Below are 22,500 nucleotides of genomic sequence, written 5' to 3'. Positions count from 1 at the left end.
ATATATATATATATATATATATATATATATATATATATATATATATATATGTATGTATGTATATATCATAATACAGTTTTTCTGCACACACACACACACACACGACGCCTTTAGTCGCTTCACATGATAACCGAATAAGACGACCTATTAAGACCACACCTCAAAATTTATGAAGCAGTTTGGGGCCCTGCTTCTTCTACTTCTTCGTTCGTGGGATTCAACTAACACGTTCACTCATATATACACGAGTGGGCTTTTGCACAGTGTAAGACCGTTTTTATCCCCCCGCCATGTAGGCACCCATACTCCTTTTCAAGAAGCATGCAAGCCGTGGGCAACCATACTCCTTTTCAAGAAGCATGCAAGCCGTGAACAAATCAATTAAAACGTGAGCTCTTCGATCCATTCCTCCTCCCCCCTACCCATTTCTTCCCACTCCCCTCACCCTTGCTGCACACTGCAGCACAGCACTACTCGTACTGGTGGAATGAGTGATGCGACGGCAAGCGGTAAGGGTCAGGCCGACTGTCAGGCTAGCCGTCAGAGGAGAAAATAAGCAATCACGGGGATTTAATTGCCCTTGGGGGGTGAGGGGAGGATGGGGTTGGGGAGGTAGGGGTCGGATTCTGATCATGTGGTAAGCAGCTGTCGTCGTCAGCCCTCTAGCTCCGTGCGAGAACTCTTTGTGTGTGTGTGTGTGTGTGTGTGTGTGTGTGTTGGACAGATAGTGAGAGGATGGGATGGGATGTGGGGGCTGGGGGGGAGTGAGGTTTGGGGGCGGGGTGGGGGGCTACTACCGGCTCGGTAGTTTGTTGGCGCTGCCTGACTTTTCGGTGGGGGATGTGTTTATTTGTGATTATGGATTGATTAAGATGGATTGGGGGACGGTGGTGGGAAAGAAGGGAAGTAGTGGTGGGGTAGGGATGGCGGAGGGGAGAGAAGCGTGTGGCGGAAGAAAGGGAAGGGTAGGGGAAGGGGTGGATAAGGATGTTGGTTGATAGATGGAGGAGAGGGGGTGGGGGTGGGGGGCTGGAGGACAAGAGGATAGAGAGAGGAGGGATGGTGTGTATGTGGGTGTGGGATGTTGATTCGCTTACCTGCGCGTGAAATTGTGAGTGATGGGGAAAAGGTGTGAAGAGGGGTAGGGGTTGGGGCGGAGAAACGGGGTAGGGGGGGTGAACCGTGTGGTAATTTTTTTTTCTTCTTTTTTTGGTGGTGGAGGTGTTGGTGGGTTTTTTTTTGGGGGGTTTTTTTTTTGTTTGTTTGTTTTCACGCTCTGCGCAAATATTTGTTATTTTGTGTTGGTGTTGGATTACGTTTATGTGTTGTGGATTGCGAATGAAAAAGAAGAAAAAAAAGTTTGTTGTTGTTTTTGTTTCTGTTTGATGTACGCGTGCACATGAGAATATATATATGTGTGCAGATCTGCTAGTGCCTGAACCCCCATCGTGTGTATACGCACGCAGAAGATCAAATACGCACGTTAAATATCATGTAATCCATGTCAGCTTTTGGTGGGTTATGAAAACAAGAACATACCCAGCATGCACACCCCCGAAAACGGAGTATGGTTGCCTACATGGCGGGGTAGATAACTGAGAAAAGCCATACACGTAGAATATTACATGTCTGCTCTGAGTGTGTATGCATGTGTGCATGTCTGAAATCTAATTGAATGACACAGGAAAAGAATGATGAGCGCCCAATGGACAGCCGTCAGACGGCTCTACCCAGGTAGGCAGCCTGTTGTGCAAATGACCCCGTGTTTGTAAAGCGCTTTGAGCTTGTCCGACCGAGGATAGGCGCTACATAAGTACCCCATGTCATTCATTCATTCTTCATCTTGGTATATTGCATGCAGTGGGAAATCATTTACAGCTTTGTCTTTTGTGGAAGACTATGTATGGCTCTCAAACTAGGAGGCAAAATTGCACTGGTTCTTAGCGCTGCAGTCTTGGGGGGCTAGTTGGCCTTTGGGAACCATTCTCAATGTCGACTGTCCTACAACCCTCTTGGCCCGAGAAGGTTGGATGTAACTTGGGCATGACACTATCCACTGTGATAAAATTCTTGTCCAGATTATCTAGTCGGGACAGCAGTTACCTCCTCTGCTGTTCTGATGGTCACAGTCCAAGACATTGTGTGAATGTTGCATCATTTCAGTGATCTGAATGTGTGTTTGTTGCAGGACTACGTCAAGTGTGGCGTGGCCAGTGTCTCAAACCAAGACATGTTCTTGGCAGGTAAAGAGAGAGAGAGAGAGAGAGAGAGAATGTTCACATGCACGTGAGCTTCTGCTGTGTCTATTTGTGTGTGTGTGTGTGTGCGTGCGTGAATGTGTGAGAGAGAGTGTGTGTGTGTGTGTGCGCGTGTGTGCGTGTGTGTGTGTGTGCGTGCGTGTGAGTGAGAGAGAGAGAGTGTGTGTGTGTTAGTGTGTGTGTGTGTCAGAGAGAGAGAGTGAGTGTGTGTGTGTGTGTGTTGTACACATGCTTGTGAGCTTCTGTCGTATGTGTGTGTGTGTGGTGGTGGTGGTGTTGTTGTTAACTTTTTTTGATGTCCATGGATAACAGCCAACACACACACACACACACACACACACACACACACACACACATATATATATATATATATATATATATATATGTAGGCCTACAACTTACTACAACTTTGTGTTGTTGTTTTAAGAAGTCTATCCATGTTGTTGGTTATGTCAGAAGTTTTTAGACTGTTTTTGTTTTCGCTGGCGTACTGAATGCATGGGAGTCATTCTTCGGAATCTACTATTCACAAGAAAGCAAAATTATCTTTCTTTTTTTTCTTTTTTGTTTTGTTTTGTCATGCTCATGAAAGTGGAATTCCTCCTCCTTCAGCTCTCCTTAAAAACAACAACAACAACAACAACAAAAACAACAAAAAAAAACAAAAACCAACAACAACAAAACCACCAACTATATGTGGCATGGAAGCGTGAATTAATTTTTGTTCATAAGAAATTCTGGTCGACATGAATCATATGTTCTTTTTTGTTTTGTTTTTTAATGCTCTTTTCTTTTTTATTTTCTTCCTCAGTTCTTTCTTTGTTATTATTATTATATTTTATTTTATTTTTGTTTTATTTTAATATTATTATTGTTTAATCTTTTTTTTTTTTTTTATTTATTTATTTATTTATTTTTTTTGGTCTGTTGAACACAGGTTCATACGACCACACGGCCAGACTGTTTGATAGACGGAACGACAGCTCGGTCATGTCTTTTGAGCACGGGTCCTGTATTGAGAGCGTTCTCCTGTTCCCTTCAAATGGGATCGTCCTGACAGCAGGTATGATACTGTTGCATGATAACGTTTTGTGCTTTGTTGTTGTGGACGTTTTGTTTGTGTGTGTGTGTGAGAGAGAGAGAGAGAGAGAGAGTGTGTGTGTGTGTGTTGTATGTGTTTCTGTGTGTATATATATATGTGATATATATGTGATATCATATATATATATATATATATATATATATATGTGTGTGTGTGTGTGAGAGAGAGAGAGAGAGAGAGAGTGTGTGTGTGTGTTAAGATATATATTTATACTCTTAGGCTTTCATGGTTGTGTATGATCTCAGTTTTGTGGGGGTTTAAAAATCATCTTGTGTTTTTCTGTAGATCAGAAAGCTACAATGTGTGTGTGTGTGTGTGCGCGTATGTGTGTGTGAGTAAGACAGTGTGTGTGTGTGTGCGTGCGTGCGGGCTTGTACGTATGCGTGTGTGCCTGTGTTGTGGGAGTCAGTGTGTGTATTTGAACACGTGTGAACGATAGAGCATTGACTTTGATGCCTTGCTTGTATGCAAGAGGCTTTTAATTTCGTTTCTTTAAATATTTTTTTTCTCTGGCACATTGGATAATCGCTTAAGCACGAGATCATATTGTTTGTTTGTTTTCAATCTCGGAGGCTTTTCCGTGGGTGGGTTGGGTGGGAGCGCCGTATAAATATGTGTGTGTGTGCGCGCGAGGAGGGGAGATAGAGGGAGAGAGGTAACATTAGACGGAGTAAAAGGAAACATTATATATGTTGAAACATTCCGAATAATTCTCCCCCCCCCCTTCCCCCTCGTCGTGTGTGTGTGTGTGTGTGTGTGTGTGTGTGTGTGTGTGTGTGTGTGTAAGGCTGCTGAGGATTGTAGATGAAGTGGGGGCGGTTGGCGGAGGTGGGATGGGGGTGTACAGGGATGAAGAGCTGTTTTGTAGACACGTAAGACATGGGGGTTGGAGAGGGCTATGCTTTCTTCTGATCTCAGTCCCCCCTCCCTCCCGACCACCACCCCCCCACCCCCACCCCAGCCCAAATCCCCACCTTCTCCCTTACACCACCTCCTCCTCCTCCTCCTTGTATCTAAAATGCCTCCACCAACTTCATTTGTTGCTTTTAATCCTTCAGATGTTCAAATTAGCGGCGACAGGGAGGTGCCGAGGGCCAGGGGTGGGTGGGAGGACCTGGGGTTTGGGGGGGAAGGTGGATGGGCGGATGCCGTTTTAATTAGGCCTCGATTCCGCTGAGACGGAAGTGACGTATTGGATAACTTGTTGTCATAATCTCTGAGCGGCTGTTTCCTGATCAGGCGGACTCAGGGATCAAAGGGAGGGACTGCGCTTGGGGGCTGGATATTCCTGGATCCCCTCTGTATCCCCACTGGATCCCCTACCTAGGATCCAGCCTCCCACCCCCATCCCCACCCCCCACTCTTCCCCATCTTGGCAAATGGAGGACTAATCTTTCTAATTTGTCGAAACTTTTTTCCCCAGTGTGTTCTGTTTTCAAGATATCTCTCCCCCCCCTCTCTCTTTCTCTCCCTCCCCTCTCTCTTTCTCTCTCCCCCCTCTCTTCCTCTCTCTCTTCTTCTCTCTACAGATGTGAGTGATGTTGTGTCTCTCAGTTTGACGCTGTGGTATACTCGTACATTATACATGTATTAAGTATTCAGTATAACTACATTTATATGCGTACATGTTTGTGTGTCTATTAGAACAACGGCAGATGTGTAAGTCGGCCAAAGTGCTAATATCTTCACCGTTGGAAAATAAAGATTCATTCATTCATTCATTCATTCACTCTCTCTCTCTCTCTCTCTCTCTCTCTCTCTCTCTCTCTCTCTCTCTCTCTGCCCTCCCCTCCCTGTCTGTGCCTCTCTGTCTGTCTGTCTTTCTCTCCCTCCCACTCTCTCTCTGTTTTCTAATGTTGTCGGTTTTTACTGTTTACAGAATACTATATTATCTCAACAAGAGAAATTCATTTGTGGTGTTAAGCACATAAGCAATACACGGAAATCACAGTCATTCAACACGTATACATAAAAGACATAAAGTGTTTAGATGGCAACCCATGCGTACAATAAATAATCACAGTAGATAACAACAACACTACAGAAACCTTTAAAAGGTAACTTAGAGTAAATCATACATACATTATCGCAGCCATCCATACATGTGCAACACAAAAAAATCAGTTAAAGGATATGAATAAAACAGGCAGTGAAATAGCACACTAAAAGTAGACACAAGACATAAAAAGATTATAATAACAATGCAATTGTTTGTTATTATTTTGCCCCTCCTATTTCCCTAGTTAAAAGCGATATAATCCCAGCTTATATCTTTCTGTCTTCTTTTTTTTCTTCTTCTGTTTGTTATTTTGTCTGTACTGTTTTTCTTTTTTTTTTCTTTCCTTTTTTCTTTTGTCATTGAAGACAGTTGTTTCCTTTTCCCATTTCTTCTTCCTGTCTTGATATTTTATTTTTTTGACGATGTCGGATGTCTGGGAAGGGGAGACAGCGACAGATGTAGCTAGGCGGTGACGGATGCAATTCAGATCGACTTTACTAGATGTTGCTCCACTGTGTGTGTGTGTGTGGTGTGTGTGTTTGTGTGTGTGTGTGTGTGTGTCTGCCTGTGTGTGTGTGTGTGTCTGCCTGTGTGTGTGTGTGTGTGTGTGTGTGTGTGTGTGTCAGACATTGGTCAGACACAGAACTGTAACTGTGTCATGTTTGGTCACTTCAGACAACCATTTGTGGCGGGAGTACTATGGTACCAAAGATTGAGCGTTACTGTTTTTTTTTTTTGGTTTTTTTTATGTTGTGTAGTAGATGTGTGCAAACGTATGCAAAACAAAACAAAATAAGAAAAGAAAGAGAGAAAAACAACAACAGCAACAACAAAAAACAAACAAAACAAAAAGAAAAAGAAAGAAAGAAAAATAAAATTCCGGATGTGAGTATGGCTTGAGCATCATACATTTTGCTTCATATTTCCTCCACTTATTCCCTTTTCTGCCATTGCCCCCTTTTCCGCAAGACATCGCTGTTTTCTCTCCCCCTTTAGCCGCCTCTTATACCTTTCTTTTTCTTTCTTTTTTTTCACCCCTCTTTTTTTTCCCCCCCTTTTCTTCTTTGGTGTGTGTAAAAACATGTGTTTGGTATTGCGGCTGACTTTGGAGGGGTTAGAGTGTGTGTGGGGTGGGTTGGGGGTGGGGGTTGTGGGATGAAAGATTCCGGAGAGTATAAGTAAGAGAGGATGTAGACAGGAAAGGATCAGGGGAAAGGGGCGGCGGGCAGTGGAGGGGTGTGGTGGTGGGAGTGGGGGGAGGAGGATACAGGGGGGAAAAGACGGGTAGGAGGGTGGGTGGTATTAAGGAGGATGAGTGGATTGAGGGATTGTCTGATAATGGGTGGCGGCAGCGTTGGGTCGGGTTGGGTTGGGTTGGGCACGGCACATAGGGTGTATGAAGGGAATACCGTGTTAAGTGTTGGTGGAGACCCTTTAAAGCGAGCTTGACTTTTATTTTGGTGCTTTCAGTCATGAAGAAATAATGTGCAGTTGGGTTTTTTGTTTTTGTTTTGTTTTCTTTTTGTGTTGTGTTTGGGGTTTTTTGGGTCTTTTTGTGAAAAAGGAGAGTAGTGTTTGTCTAGAAAGTGTGTGTGTGTGTGTGTGTGTACGTGTGTTTGTACGTGTGTGTGTTTATATGTGCGTTTATATGTGTGTGCATGCGCATGTGTGTATGTGTGTGCGTGCGTATGCACATGCATACGCGCGTGCGTTTTCACAAGTTTATGCTTACACCCTTCCTTCCGTTTCGCACCATGTGTATCATCATTTACGGATGGCTATCCCAGCATTGACACGAGAAAAATCTGCGTGCGCATGTGTTTTGTGCATCCATATATATATATATATATGTATGTATGTGCGGTGACACGCGTGTTGGGGCGTCGCGATCATATCAGGTTGTTGTGGAGCTCTTTGACAGAGTATTTCCTGTTATGGGGTCGAGTTGGGTTGGTCGGGTTCGTGCTGAGGTCTGTTTTGAAAAGAGACACTTAACACCACATAACCCTTGAAAGTCGCATGCTGTGATGCCTTGTTCTTCAACTTGGTTTGATTTACATTCCCCCATCTTCACCACACAAGCAAACACACACATACACGCGCGCGTATACATACAGACAACACGCACTTGCATCACCGACATTACCAGTAAGTTGTCCCCCCCATTTTATTTATTCATCTCTCTCTCTCTCTCTCTCTCTCTCTCTCTCTCTCTCTATATATATATATATATATGTATACACACACACATACATATATACACACACACACACACACACATATATATATATATATATATATAAAGGAATTTCGATGCTGACTTCTTTCTTGTATTCTCTGTGTTTATTATAAATCCTTGAAATATTTTACACCAATCGCTGTGTTAGAGTCCTGTAAATTATGACTTGGGGAAAGTAGTCCAAGCACACCTCCAGAGGGATTCTTATACTTTCGTCAACCAAGGATTTTTGAGACTTTCATCAACAAGTGCCGCAGATCTTTTCACGTCAGGTGGTTCGACAGAGTGCCACACGAGACCCTGTTGAATTTTGTTTCCAATCGATAAACGAACAACCATTGAACGTCCTGGTCAGGAAATGACCACAAGTCGGACACACACTGTGGAAACACGCTTCAGAAGTCATCAGCAGGCCAGGATGCCCACAGGGAAAGGAAAAGGGGGGCATCCCAAACATATCGTGGAGATGGAAGCTTGATTCCAGAAGTAAAAGCCTCCAGAGTGAGTCGGGAGACTTCCAAAAGAACTATTAGAGATGGCAGGTGTGTGTGTGTGTGTGTGTGGGGGGGGGGGGGGGGGACAGCTGGAGGTCTTGCGTGCCACCCGGCTCCTCAGGGAGCGTTGACAAAGTTCTACGAACTGTGTGTGTGCCTGGAACGCTACCCCACTGTGGCTGCCGCTACCTCCCAAGCGTTGCAAGTTCTGTGTGTCACTGTCAGGGCTACGTCAGGGGTGTTCGATTGAAAATAGTCTGGTGTAGTTTATCTGGACTTCTCTGCTTGCATCCATCAGACCTCTGCAATAGTCTTTTATCACGGATTTGCTTCCACTGGGCGAGGTTTACAATGCGATACCAGGAATGGAGAGCAAGCACAATCACGGTTCTGTGGACCTTTCCTTAAAAAAACCCAAAAAAAAAACAAAAAAACAAAACAAAAACAAACAAACAAACAAAACATAACGATGTGATCTGCGTTTTCTACTGCCAGCTTCGTGAATGCCAGAATTGTAGGCCATGTGTCAGGATGGTTCGGGTAGGATTAGGTTAAGCGTTTATATTGGCCGTTTTTATGATGACGATGGACTTGTTCCAGAGCGAAGTGATGTATTACACGTATGTCATTGAAAAAACAACAACAAAAAACAGCAATAACACCTTATCTTGGTCTCGTCTTGGTTTCTCTGACATACTCTCTGAAATTTCTGGCATCCCAACAAGGTGTAAGAATGAGAATTTCACTGGACAGCCGAGCGACTGTAGATGAGGATGTGTGAATAGAATGTGGCTTAATCCTAAAACGCATCTATATGGCAATATCGTCATCGTCATTATCATCTCCTCCCCATGATCTCAAGAACATAACAAAAGCAGATGAAATGCGGAGTGAGTTTTGTGAATGAACATGAGTCGGGGGGGATAATGGAGACTGACTCAAACTAAGGAGGAGGAGGAGGCGGAGGAGTTAAAAGCAAGAGGAAGGGTAACGAGTTGGGAGGGAGGGGGGTCATTATCAGCATGGGACTGCCACGTGCTTACACTCGCACACAGATTTGCAGCTATAGACAGCGACAGACACGTGCGCATGCACGCACGCATGCACACACACACACACACGCGTGCGCGCTCGAACACACACACACACACACACACACACACACACACACACACACACACACACACACACACACACACACACACACACACACACACACACACACACACACACACTCACACACACACGCACGCACGAACACACAAGTACAAGCACACACACACACACACACACACACACACACACACAGAATAGGGAATTTTGTTGGGAGTTAGTTCGGAACATGGGGATTTGAGGGGATGGGTAGAGGTGGGTGGGGGTGATATAGATAGAGAGAGCCGGAAAGGACCCCCCCACCCCCACCCCATGTCCCCCCAGCCCCCAAACCCCACATACCCATCCGCCCACTACCCCCCCCCCCCTTCTCGCTGTTAATGGCGAATGCACACAAAGGGAGGGGGGGATGTTGGTGGGGGGATGGGGTAGGGAGGGGGGGGATAGGGGATGCGTTGAATGTCGGTGATTCTTGCCCCTGCTCATTAGACGAGCCGAGTCACCCGTTATGATGAATGACGCACAGACAGCTCCCGCCACAGTTGGCTGTCTCCTCCCTCCTCCTCCTCCTCCTCCTCGTCTCTCCTCCTCATGACTGAATGGCTTAACCCCCCCTCCCCTCTCCATCTACCCCCCGCCCCACTCCCCGACAGCCCGCCCCCATCCTACACTCCCGGCCCCCAAACACCTTTCTCCTTCCTTCCTTCTTATTTTCCTGCCCCTTCCCTTACCTCATATATATATATGTTGTGCTCTTCTTCTCTCTGTCTCTGCCTTTGTCTCTCTCTCTCTCTCTCACTCTGTCTCTGTTTATTTGTCTGTCCGTCTCTCTTTCTGTCTGTCTTTGTCTCTGTCCCTCTCTGTCTGTCTGTGTGTCTCAGTTATCCCGTTCTGCATCCGCCACTTTCTCATACGCCTGTTAAACAACAACAACAACAGCACACACACGCACGCACGCACGCACACACAGACACACAGACACACACATAAACACACACACAGAGTTGATTTTGTTTTGTTCTTTTATCTGATGTGAAGGGGGGCAAGGGAAGGGGGTTGTGTGTCAGGAAAAAAACAACAAAAACATATCTACTAAAACAGCTGAAAATTTGCCTAAAACATTTTATTTCTCTAAATGAAACTCAAATGACCATTACCTGAAGTCATGACTAAAACTGGACACATTCCACGAGGAATACAATGTCTGGGTACCCGTATTCTTACTCACTTGTACAGAATGCGGACATCAACGTTGCGAGAGATACTTCGGACTGCAAAAAGTATCACCGTCCTAAACACACACCCACCAACCCACCTACCCATCTTCACATCCTCCCATCGCCCTATCTACTTCCTCCCTCCCTGCCCCCCTCGCCCCCCTCTCCCCTTCCACATCTTCCCTTGGACAACCCTGGTTGTTCGCTGGGACGGACGTACTGGGGTAGTGCCCCATCATTACAAAGGAGATCATAATGTCAGGTCGGTTCAGTTCATCGTGTTCATTGTATGTACAGTCCCGGTCGACCCCCCGGGGGTCAAGATGCTAAGCCAAGGCATCCCATCAGTTTAAAGGGGTTGGAGGTGGAGTGGGTGGGGGAGTGTGAGGGGGCCGGTGGGGTGGGGTGGGGGCGACCGAAAGCACGTGAAGAACGACAGTCATGGATGGTAACGCCACCACCACCACCACCACCACCACCGCCGCCACCATCAGCAGCGTCTGGCTTTGGCTTTAATGTAGTGCTGTCTGTCTCTCTGTACTGTACTGGTGGACCTACATGCCAAGCTTTCCATACTCTCTCACACAAACAAACAACAACAACAGCAACAACAAAACCCACGTTTCACTGATGGATGGATCAAGATCGGACGATTGGCCAGTGCCAGTGTCAGTACCAGTGCGGCGTGTGCCTGCCGCCTTAATAATATGCCCATGATTTGTTTCCAGACTGTGCGTTTTGGAAATGCTGACCCTTGTTTTCAGCTGTTGACCTTGCCGCGATCTGTCTGTCTGTCTCTCTGTGTCTGTCTGTGTGTCTCTCTCTCTGTCTCTGTCTGTCTGTCTCTCCATCTGTGTGTCTCTGCCTCTGTCTGTCTGTGTCTATCTCTCTCTGTTTCTCTCTGTTTCTCTCTGTGTCTGTCTGTGTGTCTCTCTCTCTTTCACTCTCTGGCTTGTCAGTCATAACAAGAGATCGGTATCTTTTCTTGTTTCACTGTCTGGTCCGGAGGTCCTGGGGCCGAAAGAGAGTGGTCAACCATTCCGTTTAGACTCGGTTTTTTTGTTGTTTTGTTGTTTTTTGGGTTTGTTTGTTTGTGTTTGTGTGTGTGTGTGTGTGTGTGTGGGGGGGGGGTCCTGATCTTTCCTTTCGATTAGCGTTCGTTCTCGTACCGAGAACTCTTTCTCTCTGTCTGTGCCTCTTTCTTTCCTCGAGCACGCTTGTCTTTGGTGTGAGTCTTGTCACTTTTTTTTTTTTTTTTTCATCATCTTTTCTTTTCATCATCTTTTCTTTTCTTCCTCAAAATGTGCGTCTTATGTTTGTCTTGATTAACAGAAACCGTTGTTGTGGCCATTGTAAACTGTTATAAGCACAATATCAAACGTTATTTAAAAAAAAATGTTTTAGTTACATGAAATATGTAACAATTTCATGAACCCCAACGAAGTTTCCAGAAGGGGGGTGGGGGGGGGGGGACCGAAAAAACAACAACCAAAAAACCCCATCTTGTCTTGTCTTGTCTGTTCCAGAATATTGGAATTACAGCGTATCGTCATGGTTATCAGGGTCCATTCAGGTGTCTTTCTTAGTCTCTGACCCCACCCCTCCTCCCTCTCTGTCTCTTTCTCTCTCTCTGTCTGTCTCTGTATGTCTGTCTGTCTTTTTCCCTCTGTCTCTGCCTCTCTCTCTCTCTCTGTCTCTCTGTCTCTCTCTCTTTGTGTGTGTGTGTGTGTGTCTTTGTGTGTGTGTGTGTGTGTGTGTGTGTGTTGTGTGTGTGTGTGTGTGTTTTAGCATTAATTTTGTATTTTCCATATCAGACAAGCACATTTGGGTTTAATGCTAGGATCATGACGGCATTTGAATGCCTCTTTCATCTGTATCCGTCCCAGATCACCCTCCCCTTCATCTCAAACCAGCTTGATAGTGTGCGCTGGACTTCCAGTGATCAGTCTGTCTGTCTGTTTGTCTCTCTCTTGTCTCTGTCTCTTTCTCTTCTCTCTCTGTGTCTCTATGTCTCTGTCTGTCTGTCTCTCTCTTTCTGTCTCTGTTCATCACTCTCTCTTTTGACCCCCCCCCCTCCCCCACACACACACCCCCCTTCCCTTTATTTTTACCCATCCCTTACCACCACCACCATCACTAATACCATCTCCTCTTGTTTTATTTTGTTCCTACCTCCCCTCCTCTCAGTTTTTTCCCCATCTTAGTTTTTCCCCCTTCTTTCTCTCTTTCTTTTCTTTCTTTCTTTCTTTTTTTCTTTCTTGTGTCGGTCTTTTAAAATCATCAAGTGTTGGAGCGTCACGTGGAAGGCAAAAGGCAGCAACACGCAGCAGCAACAGCAACAGCAGCGGTGGCAGTTGGGGGTTGCCTTCGGATAAATGGCGCAGAACTGACGGCACTGTGCCCCATTGAAATCCTGCAGGCAGGGGGTGATGGGGAAGTTGGGGAGGGGGGTGGGGGGGAGGTGAGGGGGAGGGGGGTAAGCATAATACCCCCACCCCGTTTCCTTCTCAATCTCTCCCTGTGTCTGTTTCGGTCTCTGTCTTTCTCTCTCTCTTTCGCTCTCGCTCCCCATGTCTCTCTCCTTCTGTGTGTGTGTGTATCTGTATCTATCTGTCTCTCTCTCTCTCTCACTGTATATGTCTGTCTGTCTGTCTGTTTGTCTCTCTCTCTCTCTCTCTTTCTTGTTATCTCTTTTGTTATGTTACGGAAAAAAGGTAAGGGTGGGGACGGGGGTATCTTTGGAAATTGTGATGGGTGTGTGTTCGTGTAGGGGGGTGTGTGTGGTGGGAGGAGGGGGTGGTGGTCACGTGGGGGTAGCCGTAGTACATGATGGTCAAACAAGTTTCGAGGAGGATGAGAAACAGAGACAGACAGACAGACAGAGAGAGAGAGAGAGAAAGAGTGAGTGAGTGAGTTAGGGGGCGGCAGGGGACGAGGAGGAAGGGGGATAGGGTTTGGAGGAGTCAAAGACACACACACACACACACACCCCACCACCACCACCACCACCCACCACCACCACCACCACACTTTTCAGTGTGCTTAGCATTTATTATGAAAGGAAATTTGAAAAAAAAAAAAAAAAAAAAACCCCAAACAAACAAATAAACAAGAAAACAAATTAAAAAAAAAAACCCCAAAAAAACAACTCAGACACACACACACACAAACATGTGAAACACTTTGATTAAAATTACAACTCTAGTTGGAACGCACGCAAGCACACGCGCGCGCGCACACGCACACACATAACAACAACAACAACAACCAATACGATACGCATTCAAAGACTTGAAAGTTTTAACTACAAATTTGCCAATCATGCGGCATATGACAGTTTTTCAACAGTCTCTCAGTTAACTTTACCCCTTACCTTCGACGAGAATTAGTCCGATGTTCGCCTGCCTGTGTGTCTGCACAATGCCATCAACCCCCGTCTCTCCCACTCCCCTCCCACTCTCGATTACCCGCACTCCTTGTCAATGGCATCATCATGTGGGTCCCAGTACAACGTTATTGAACTTAGCCAGGATGTCATAAAACACTGTCGTTGCCTTTTTTTTTTAAATTTTGATTTTTTTTCTTTCACAGTCTGTTTGAGGGGAGGGGTGGGTGGGTGTGTGTTTGTGGGGAGGTGGGGGGTGGGAAGTTAGCTTGCAGTCTGTGTCCTTGATGTCTGAATACGTACGGTATTTTGTTGAACTCCATTCGTCTTCGTTGTATTTGGTGATGTGTTTCATTTCTCGCCTCGACGTTAAGGTTCATCAGACAGTCACTCACGAATCAGTAAACATTATATCCTTTTCCTGTTTAATATGTTGGATTTGTTTTCATAACTTGATTCGAAAGAAAAAGTTGCTCTTCCCAGTTTGGGCTCAGATGTCAGGAATAGTTAACGGGGGATTTGGAGAGAAAAATCATTTTTATCTTTATTTTTGCCATGATGGGATATTCACTCTCGCATTGTTCTGTGCCAACTTCTCAGCTCGTATTAGAAGTATTACTGTGAGTGTTTTAACACAGTGTTTTTTGTTTGTTTGTTTGTTGTTGTTTTTTTCAGATTGTTCGCCGGGATAATGTTTAACTTTTGAGGATGAGGGGAAAAATTGACAGGAAATGTACCCTTCTTTCAATCTGTGTGTGTGTGTGTGTGTGTGTGTGTGTGTGTCTGTGGTGCACTTGATTTACCTCGTTTAAAACACGGATAGAGATGGGAAAGTTGGTTGTTTTTTGTTTTCTTTTCCCCCTCAGAAGCCTGCAGTTGGCATAAAAGCGGCCCGCCCCGTGCATCGCACGTGAATAAAGCATTTTTTCTTTCATTATTGCCAATGGTGCAGAGATGCATTCGCTGTGTTCCATTACATCCATTGAATTGAGGGGGGTTGGGGCAGGGCAGCCACGCTGCTTGGTGATGATGGCTGCTGCTGCCTCTTCGTTATGCTCCCTCCCCTCCTCCCCCCAGCAGCAGCTCGTGCCACATGTAGTAGGCAAGGGAGGGAAAGCAGCCTCAGGCCCGGCAGGGGAGTTGCTCCCCCTCGCTGGGTTTCTGTGGCGGCGCGAGTGGCCCTGATTTTATCAGCATTCATGCTTCCTTTTACAAATGAACATAACAGCGACTTAGGCTCTGGCCCATTGAATACTAAAGCCATTATCTGAAATGGAGAAAAAATCCGGAGGCGGGGAGAGGAGGGGGAATAACGCCTTTCGCAGCTGCGATGGAGAAATGTTTGTAACTTGGCGTCCACATGAAAAGCCGCGCTTGGCGGCAGATAAAGTATCGGAGCGCGCGGTAAGGTGAGAGACACGCGCGTCTGGGTCCCGGATGAGAAACGTTCGTTTGCTTGCAAGAAGAAGAAAGTAAAAACAGGGACAACAAAACATGGGAAAGAAAAAAAAAATGAGGAGGGGGAAGCAGAAACAACGATAGTTGTTGGAAACTGGAATGAGCGAAGTGCTTGATATTGTTTTGTCTGGTTTGAACTCCCCCTCTTTTCTGTCGTCGTCCCCCCGTTAGTTTTTATACTCCTCCCTTTGAAGAATGAGAAGAGAGAGGGTTGGGGTTGCGATTCTCTCTCTCTCTCTCTCTCTCTCTCTCTCTCTCTCTGTCTCCCACCCCCACCCCGTACCCCGCACCCCCCATTTTTTTGTTTTTGTTTTTTGTTTTGAATTGTACGCACACAAGGTAAGCTTTCGCTTGTGCGTGCACACGATGTATCTTATGTTGAGACTGCACAGGGGGAATAGAAAACGCAATGCGAAGGAAGGTGTGTGTGTGTGCGCGTGAGGGGGTGGGGGTGTGATTGGGAGATAAAGGCAAGAGTATAAGAATGTCTTGGCTCTCCTGGTTGACTTATATACTCTTAAAGCACACAATTCTATGTGTGTGACCCTTAACACTCCACCCGTCTTTCATTCCATCATTCTACCCCCCCCCCCCCCCCCTTTTTTTTTTTTTTTTTATTCGTCCCACGTTCCTTACCCCCAGCTTTGTTTGGATGTTGTTACCTCGTATCTTCCAACCCTTCCCTTTTCTTCCCTGGACTCAGATGTGTAAACCAAGTGAGTCTGTATAATAATCCCAGGGTCATTTGTCTGCGTAACGTTTCTGCTTGTTGTTTTCGTGGCGCATTTTACCATCTGGGTGATGTGCTCTTGATTCAGACGCACCCAAATTTACAAAGATGCATACATCTCCGATTTGGAAGGGTCATAGTATATATTTCACCGCGCGCCTTTTGCACGGGTGTGTGTATGTAAGGGTGGGTGGGTGGGAGGCGGAGGGGAGAGGGACGCTGTATGAGGTATGGGGGTGCTAATCACATCTTCTAGTTGTGGCAAGCATGATGTGCAAGGATCTATATTTAACTGCTGAAGAATTTGCTCAAACGTCAAGAATGAAGTGCAATAAACTGGAAAGTACAGTCAGAGCACACACGAACTCCAGAAAGTTGTTGATGGGGTATCTTCCCATGGGATCAGTCTCACCCTATCCAAAGTCGCAGGGGTTGGCAACTTATTCCAGTGGGTAAGCGACTAACGTCGGTGTGCTGAAATGAATTTGAATTAGAGAAGGTGATTTGTGTTTGAGTTACCACAACACAAACCAAACATCGACAATGGACTGCTTGTCTTTATTATTTGAGCTTTACCAGGGAAGCTTCTTCAATTAATGATGTTAACGAAACAGGTGCGAGAGTTATCGTTCCTTTTCTTCAGCGGCTAAAACAAAACATAGGCATCAAACATGCACATATATATGCACATTTATTTCATGGAGATAACCTCCTCAGTGATCTTTTTAGTTACGTCCCCCATTACTAATCAGCATATCTTTTATTCTGGTGTTTCTTTTGTTTGTTTTTTAAAAACAGGTTTTACTGTTCCAGCTGAAAAGAAACTGCTGAAACCAACGTGACATGAATCAGCTCTTCCAGGGTTGAATAAGTTTGAAAATTGTTTTCATGACATCTCGATTGTTATTTGTTTTTGCTGAAAAATGAATGGGGCATGGGCGCCGAGACGAAACTCCACAGTCTACGACGGTTTTGCTTTGGTTTTTGTTTTGATTTACCCTTCGTTCTACCACAAAACCAGAGTCTGAAAGTTCACACTGTGGTAATTCTTTCACTCATCCTCGCAGTCTGCATTTTCTCCACATTTTATTCTGGATTCCGAACTCGTTGTCTGGAATTACTTTGCAGTGTGTGGACCTTGGCTTTATTTATCCTATCCACCTTAGAGCAGTATCCCTTTATATTGTAAAGTCCGGGGATTCTGTTGATGCAGAAACTACCATAGACGTGATCTGATGTTGGGCGATTCTGTTAGTGCAAAATTAATCATATAGGCGTTTAGTGCATAATGATCATAATGGTAGGCGTGAAACTGATTTTTCCAGTTTCGGATGTTTGCTTTCTGTGCAGGAGACTGAGACAAGAAACAGGGTATAGTTTTAAACTGCGTTGGAAAACAGGGAGAATGATTTTTTTTTTCTTATTTTTCTTTTAATAATAGCCAAGCCATTAACACGCAGAAGAAACGAACAGGAAGTGACGGTGCGCGTGGAAACAGGAAGTGAATTGATGCGCGTGGCGTATGCGCGTGGCGATTAGGAAGTGAATAGATGCGCGTGCTGTATGCGGATCCGGAATCGAAAGTGGAAGGATTCGCAGCAGGGGCGTTTTTCCTGTGCAGACCTCCGTTGTTGAACGCCAGGCAGGGCGTGGGGGTAAGGGTAGGAGGGATAGGGGTGTTGTTCAGTGAACCGCAGTCTCTGTCTTTTTTTTCCTATCTTCTAAAGGAAGATACATGCCCTTCATTCAACGCAGGATAATGATTCAAAAAGAACATCAACAAAAAACAAACAAACAAACAAACAAGCAAAACCCACATACCTTAAGTATCACACAGTTGTGTGCTTCCTTAATTTTACGAGCAATTTTCGTGATGAAATGATAGCAGTACCAGACGGTTTGGTTTGGGAAAGGTATGGAAACTGTGGCTCGGTGTGTAGTTTTTTGTTATTTTTTTGTTGTTTTGTGTGTGTGTGTGTGTGTGTGTGTGTGTGTGTGTGGAAGAGAGAAGACAGAAACACATGGCTACTCTGTCTCTGGAATATCAGACAAAGAGAGAGAGTGAGAGGGGGTGGGGTTGAATGCCAGCGTATGTGCACGTGTTTGCGTTCGTCATGATATCCCCCGTTCTCTCGCTATTTCTGTCTGTCTCTGTCTCTCTCTGGTGTGTGTGTGTGTGTGTGTGTGTACGTGCGGGCGCGTGTGTGACTTCACCCACTACCTCCCACCACCCTCCCCACACATATATAGAGGGTACAATGGATGGGAGGGGAAGAAATTGTCATTGTCTTTTTCCTTACCCATCTCCTCCCCCCCCCCCCCCACGCCCTCCCAAGACACGCTGAGACTTTTTTTTTCTTAGGGAGGGTGTGGGGGGTGTATCTTGAAGGGTGAGAAGAACTTAGCATGCACACGCCAGCGTATGTTTAATTGTGTGAGAGACATCTGTCCCCATTCGTCAGCCTCCCTCTCTCTCTCTCTCTCTCTCTCTCTCTCTCTCTGTGCCCCCCCCCCCCTCCTTCCCACTTTCTATACCTCTCTGCAAACCTGTCCCCGCCACCGCCCCCTTCTCTGTCTCTCTCTGTCTGTCTCTCTCTCTCTCTCCACTCTTGCTCATTTTTTGTCCCTTAGCTCGTGCGCGGGTGTTGCTTTCCGCCATGGTCTCGCTTTTTATTATCCCTGGGCCACAGGTGTGCTCTGCTTCTGTGTGTGTGTGTGTGTGTGTGTGTGTGTGTGTGTGTGTGTGTGTCCGTTTGTGTGTGTGCGTGTGGAGTGGGGTGGGCACTGGATATCCACAACAAGTATTGTAAAAAGTCTACAGTCCATGTTAGGTGCAAGTGATGTTATAAGGGCTTTTGGAGTGGGGAGTGGATAAGGAGGGAGTTGAGGAGAGAGAGAGAGTGGAGTGGTGTGGGCACAGGATATCCACAAGTATTGTAAAAAGTCTACAGCCCCTGTTAGGTGCAAGTGATAAGTTATAAGGGCTTTTGGAGTGGGGAGTGGATAAGAAGGAAGTTGAGGACAGAGAGAGAGAGAGAGAGAGTTTGAAGTGATGTGGCCACTGGATATTCACAACAAGTATTGTAAAAAGTCTACAGCCCCTGTTAGGTGCAAGTGATAAGTTATAAGGGCTTTTGGAGTGAGGAGTGGATAAGGAGGGAGTTGAAGACGGAAAGAGAGAGAGGGAGAGGGGAGGGAGGGAGACTAGAGAGAGGGAGGTAGAGAGACAGAGAGAGAGAGAGTGTGTGTGTGGAGTGGGGTGGGTACTGGATACACAAGCAAGTATTGTAAAAAGTCTACAGCCCCTGTTAGGTGCAAGTGATAAGTTATAAGGGCTTTTGGAGTGGGGAGTGGATAAGGAGGGAGTTTAAGACGGAAAGAGAGAGAGGGAGAGGGGAGGGAGGGAGACTAGAGAGAGGGAGGTAGAGAGAGAGAGAGAGTGGAGTGGGGTGGGTACTGGATACACAAGCAAGTATTGTAAAAAGTCTACAGCCCCTGTTAGGTGCAAATGAGAAGTTATAAGGGCTTTTGGAGTGGGGAGTGGATAAGGAGGGAGTTGAAGACGGAAAGAGAGAGAGGGAGAGGGGAGGGAGGGAGACTAGAGAGAGGGAGGTAGAGAGAGAGAGAGTGTGTGTGTGGGGGGGAGTGGGGGGGTACTGGATACACAAAGTCTACAGCCCCTGTTAGGTGCAAGTGAGAAGTCAGAGGGGAATTTGAAGTGGGGAGTGGATAAGGAGGGAGTTGAGGATAGAGAGAAAGGGACAGAGACAGAGATGGGGGGACAGAGACAGAGAGAGGGGGGGGGGGGGGGCGAGGGGAGGGAGGGACGTAAAGCTTTTTCTCACCTTGTACTGATGATACATGATGGTGTATTGGTACACTTCAAGAGAAGGGTGGAGCACAAGCAGGGTTGTCAGGTTGGATGAGGTTGACTGGGTTTTGTGGTGACAGAATCAGGTGTGTGTGTGTGTGTGTGTGTTTGGTGTGTGTGTGTGTGTGTGTGTGTGTGTGTGTGTGTGTGTGTGTGCCTGCGTGCGTTCCTGTTGGATCTCTGATATGGAGATAGAGAAACTCTTTTTGATAACGGACGTGACTTGAATCGCTTTTTGTGTATGTGTTTGTCTGTCCCTCTTTCCCCTCCCTCCCCCACCCTTCCCCTCTTGTTTTACATCTGTCACTCTGGCAGCATGGAATAGACTAGTTAACATGCTCAACATGCCATCCAGTGGCTTTTTATTTTATTTTATTTTATTATTGCCATCAACATGCTGAACATGCCATCCAGTGGCTTTTTATTTTATTTTATTTTATTATTGCCATCACCTTTGGAAGGACACCCAACGCGAGCAACAAGGCAGAGGGGGCCGGGGAAAAAAAGTGGAGAAGATACGACTGACGCCTCCGGGGGAGGCCCGAGTTATGGTTCTCGGGAGGCTCGTTGCTCTCCCCTCGTACTGGGCTGACTCCACACCAGAGAGAGGGAGGGAGGGAGAGAGAGTGAGTGAGTGAGTGTGTGTCCTCTCCTCTTAGGCCCTCCCATAGGTGCTGCTGATGGAGGCAACCATGTCGGCTCTGGGAGGGGGGGGGGGGGGAGGGGGGCGGATTTATACGGCAGAGAGAGAGAGAGAGAGAGAGAATACGAATACGAAATTGTTTATTCAGATTTAGGCCTGAAGCCCCTAACTGAAGGGGTAAGTCATAATTATACCAATCACACAATTACTTTTCAAAAATACATTGCTTAACACTTACACTTCAGATGTCTAAGAGAGAGAGAGCCTCCCCTCTCCTCCCCCCCACAAAGTAGGGTGAGCATACATGTATGTGGGATGGAATAAAGCGATCTTGAGGAGTCCAGGAGGGGGGGGGGGGGTCTGGCAGAGCGATCAGCCCGGGGAAGCTATCAGCTGCCCATAAATCTGAATCTGAATGAAACATGGAAGGTCGTCGGGTAGATTTAACCGTCATCCGTCATGATACAGCCAGATTGTCAGCCTGCCCCCACCCCAACCCCACCTTACTTCAGCCGCTGACGGGTTAAGAGTATGGCATGGGAAAGTGGGTGGGTGGATTGGGAAGGGTGAGGTGAGGTGTGTTGATGGTGTACAGGGCTTGTGTGAGGGAAATTGGGAGGGGGAGTTGGTGCTGGTGGAGAAGTTACCCCCTGATACATTATATATATATATATATATATATATATATATATATATATATATATATATATTATACAAGGTTGAATACTTCAAAGTTACGAATAGCTACTCCTTTAGTGGTTTTGTGTGGCCATGATGATTTTATTACAAAACAACACAACACAGTACAATACATCTTTATTCATCCATTGGAAATTATGAGCTGTACTGTACTATTAGAACGTGATGGTTGCGTCAGCAGCGTTGCCATCAAAAGACACCGTGGATTCTTTAAGAAGTATCCAGATAAAGGAGATTGTGCTGATGACGACGACGGCTAATCATGATATTAGTAGTTGTAATTGTAGTAGAAATAGTAGTAGAAGGAGTATTTGCAGCTGCTGTAATTATTATTATTAGTAGTAGTAGGAGCAGCAGCATTCCGTTTTGGATGTCATTCCGTTTCGGTGGTGTTTAGCCCAGTGATAAATAGAGACAGCCTTGGAAAATTAATGTATTAAGACGGACCTTTGCCTTTCCTTTTCCGACCCGTTTCTGTCGCGGAGACTTGATGAATTACACGACACGTTGGGGTGGTATCAAGCTTGATGCTTTCTTTCTTTCTTTATTTTTATTTATTTATTTGTGTGTGTGTGTGTGTGTGTGTGTGTGTGTGTGTGTGTGTGTGATGAGTCGGCAAAGTGGCAGTAGCTTTTAGCTTTTTGGAGATTTTAAGAAATTTATGTTGGGTATGATGGGTATGCAGAACATGTACGTTTGGAATTCGAACCTAGTGCCTCATGTAATGATGTGCTCAGTGACTCTCTTCTCCCTCCCCTTCCACCCCCCAACAAATGCTATTATTTATTTGTTTGTATTAGAAATGACGTATTCACTCAGATAAGAGAGAATAGATACACAGAAAAAAAGCCCGTATAGTTAGAAATAACATGTTGCAAGCAAAACATTGATGGTTGATTCGAAGAGGGAGTTTCTGAGAATGAAGAGTGATAAGCACCAAGAAGAAGTAGTATCGAAGGCTTTTACGGATACAGCTGGCACCGGTATTGCTGTTGTTATATCTGATGATTATTAAGATAATGATAGCAATGATGAAGAACTTTCGGTATTTGGACGACTGTTGATTCTCAGTTTATTTTCGGTATTTCGACGACTGTTAATTCTCATTTTCTGATAAACTGCCGATTGATGTAAAGAGGGTGGAACGTACTTGTTATGGGAGAAGTTAGTGGTAGGTGGTGGGATGGATTATGATGATGGAGAATTCTGAAAAAGCATGAACGGAACCGGGAGAAGCCTTCCAGGAGAGAGAGGGAGACAGACAGACAGACAGACAGAGTGTTAGTTCCCAA

General features: G+C 45.7%; 1 protein-coding gene across 1 annotated transcript in view; it reads left to right on the top strand.

The window, feature by feature from the left end:
• LOC143297332 (U3 small nucleolar RNA-associated protein 15 homolog) overlaps positions 1-22,500 on the top strand; it is a 117,201-nt gene that overhangs the window by 41,344 nt on the left and 53,357 nt on the right. Inside the window, exons 5-6 of the mRNA XM_076609623.1 lie at positions 2,189-2,243; positions 3,196-3,321. Of these exons, the coding sequence (XP_076465738.1) occupies positions 2,189-2,243; positions 3,196-3,321 (181 nt within the window). The remainder of the gene's footprint in view (positions 1-2,188; positions 2,244-3,195; positions 3,322-22,500) is intronic.

The sequence above is a fragment of the Babylonia areolata genome, chromosome 22 (assembly GCF_041734735.1).
Source record: "Babylonia areolata isolate BAREFJ2019XMU chromosome 22, ASM4173473v1, whole genome shotgun sequence".
NCBI classification, from domain to species: Eukaryota; Metazoa; Mollusca; class Gastropoda; order Neogastropoda; family Buccinidae; genus Babylonia; species Babylonia areolata.
Note: the sequence above shows the minus strand (reverse complement) of the source record. Positions and strands in the feature narration are given on the sequence as shown.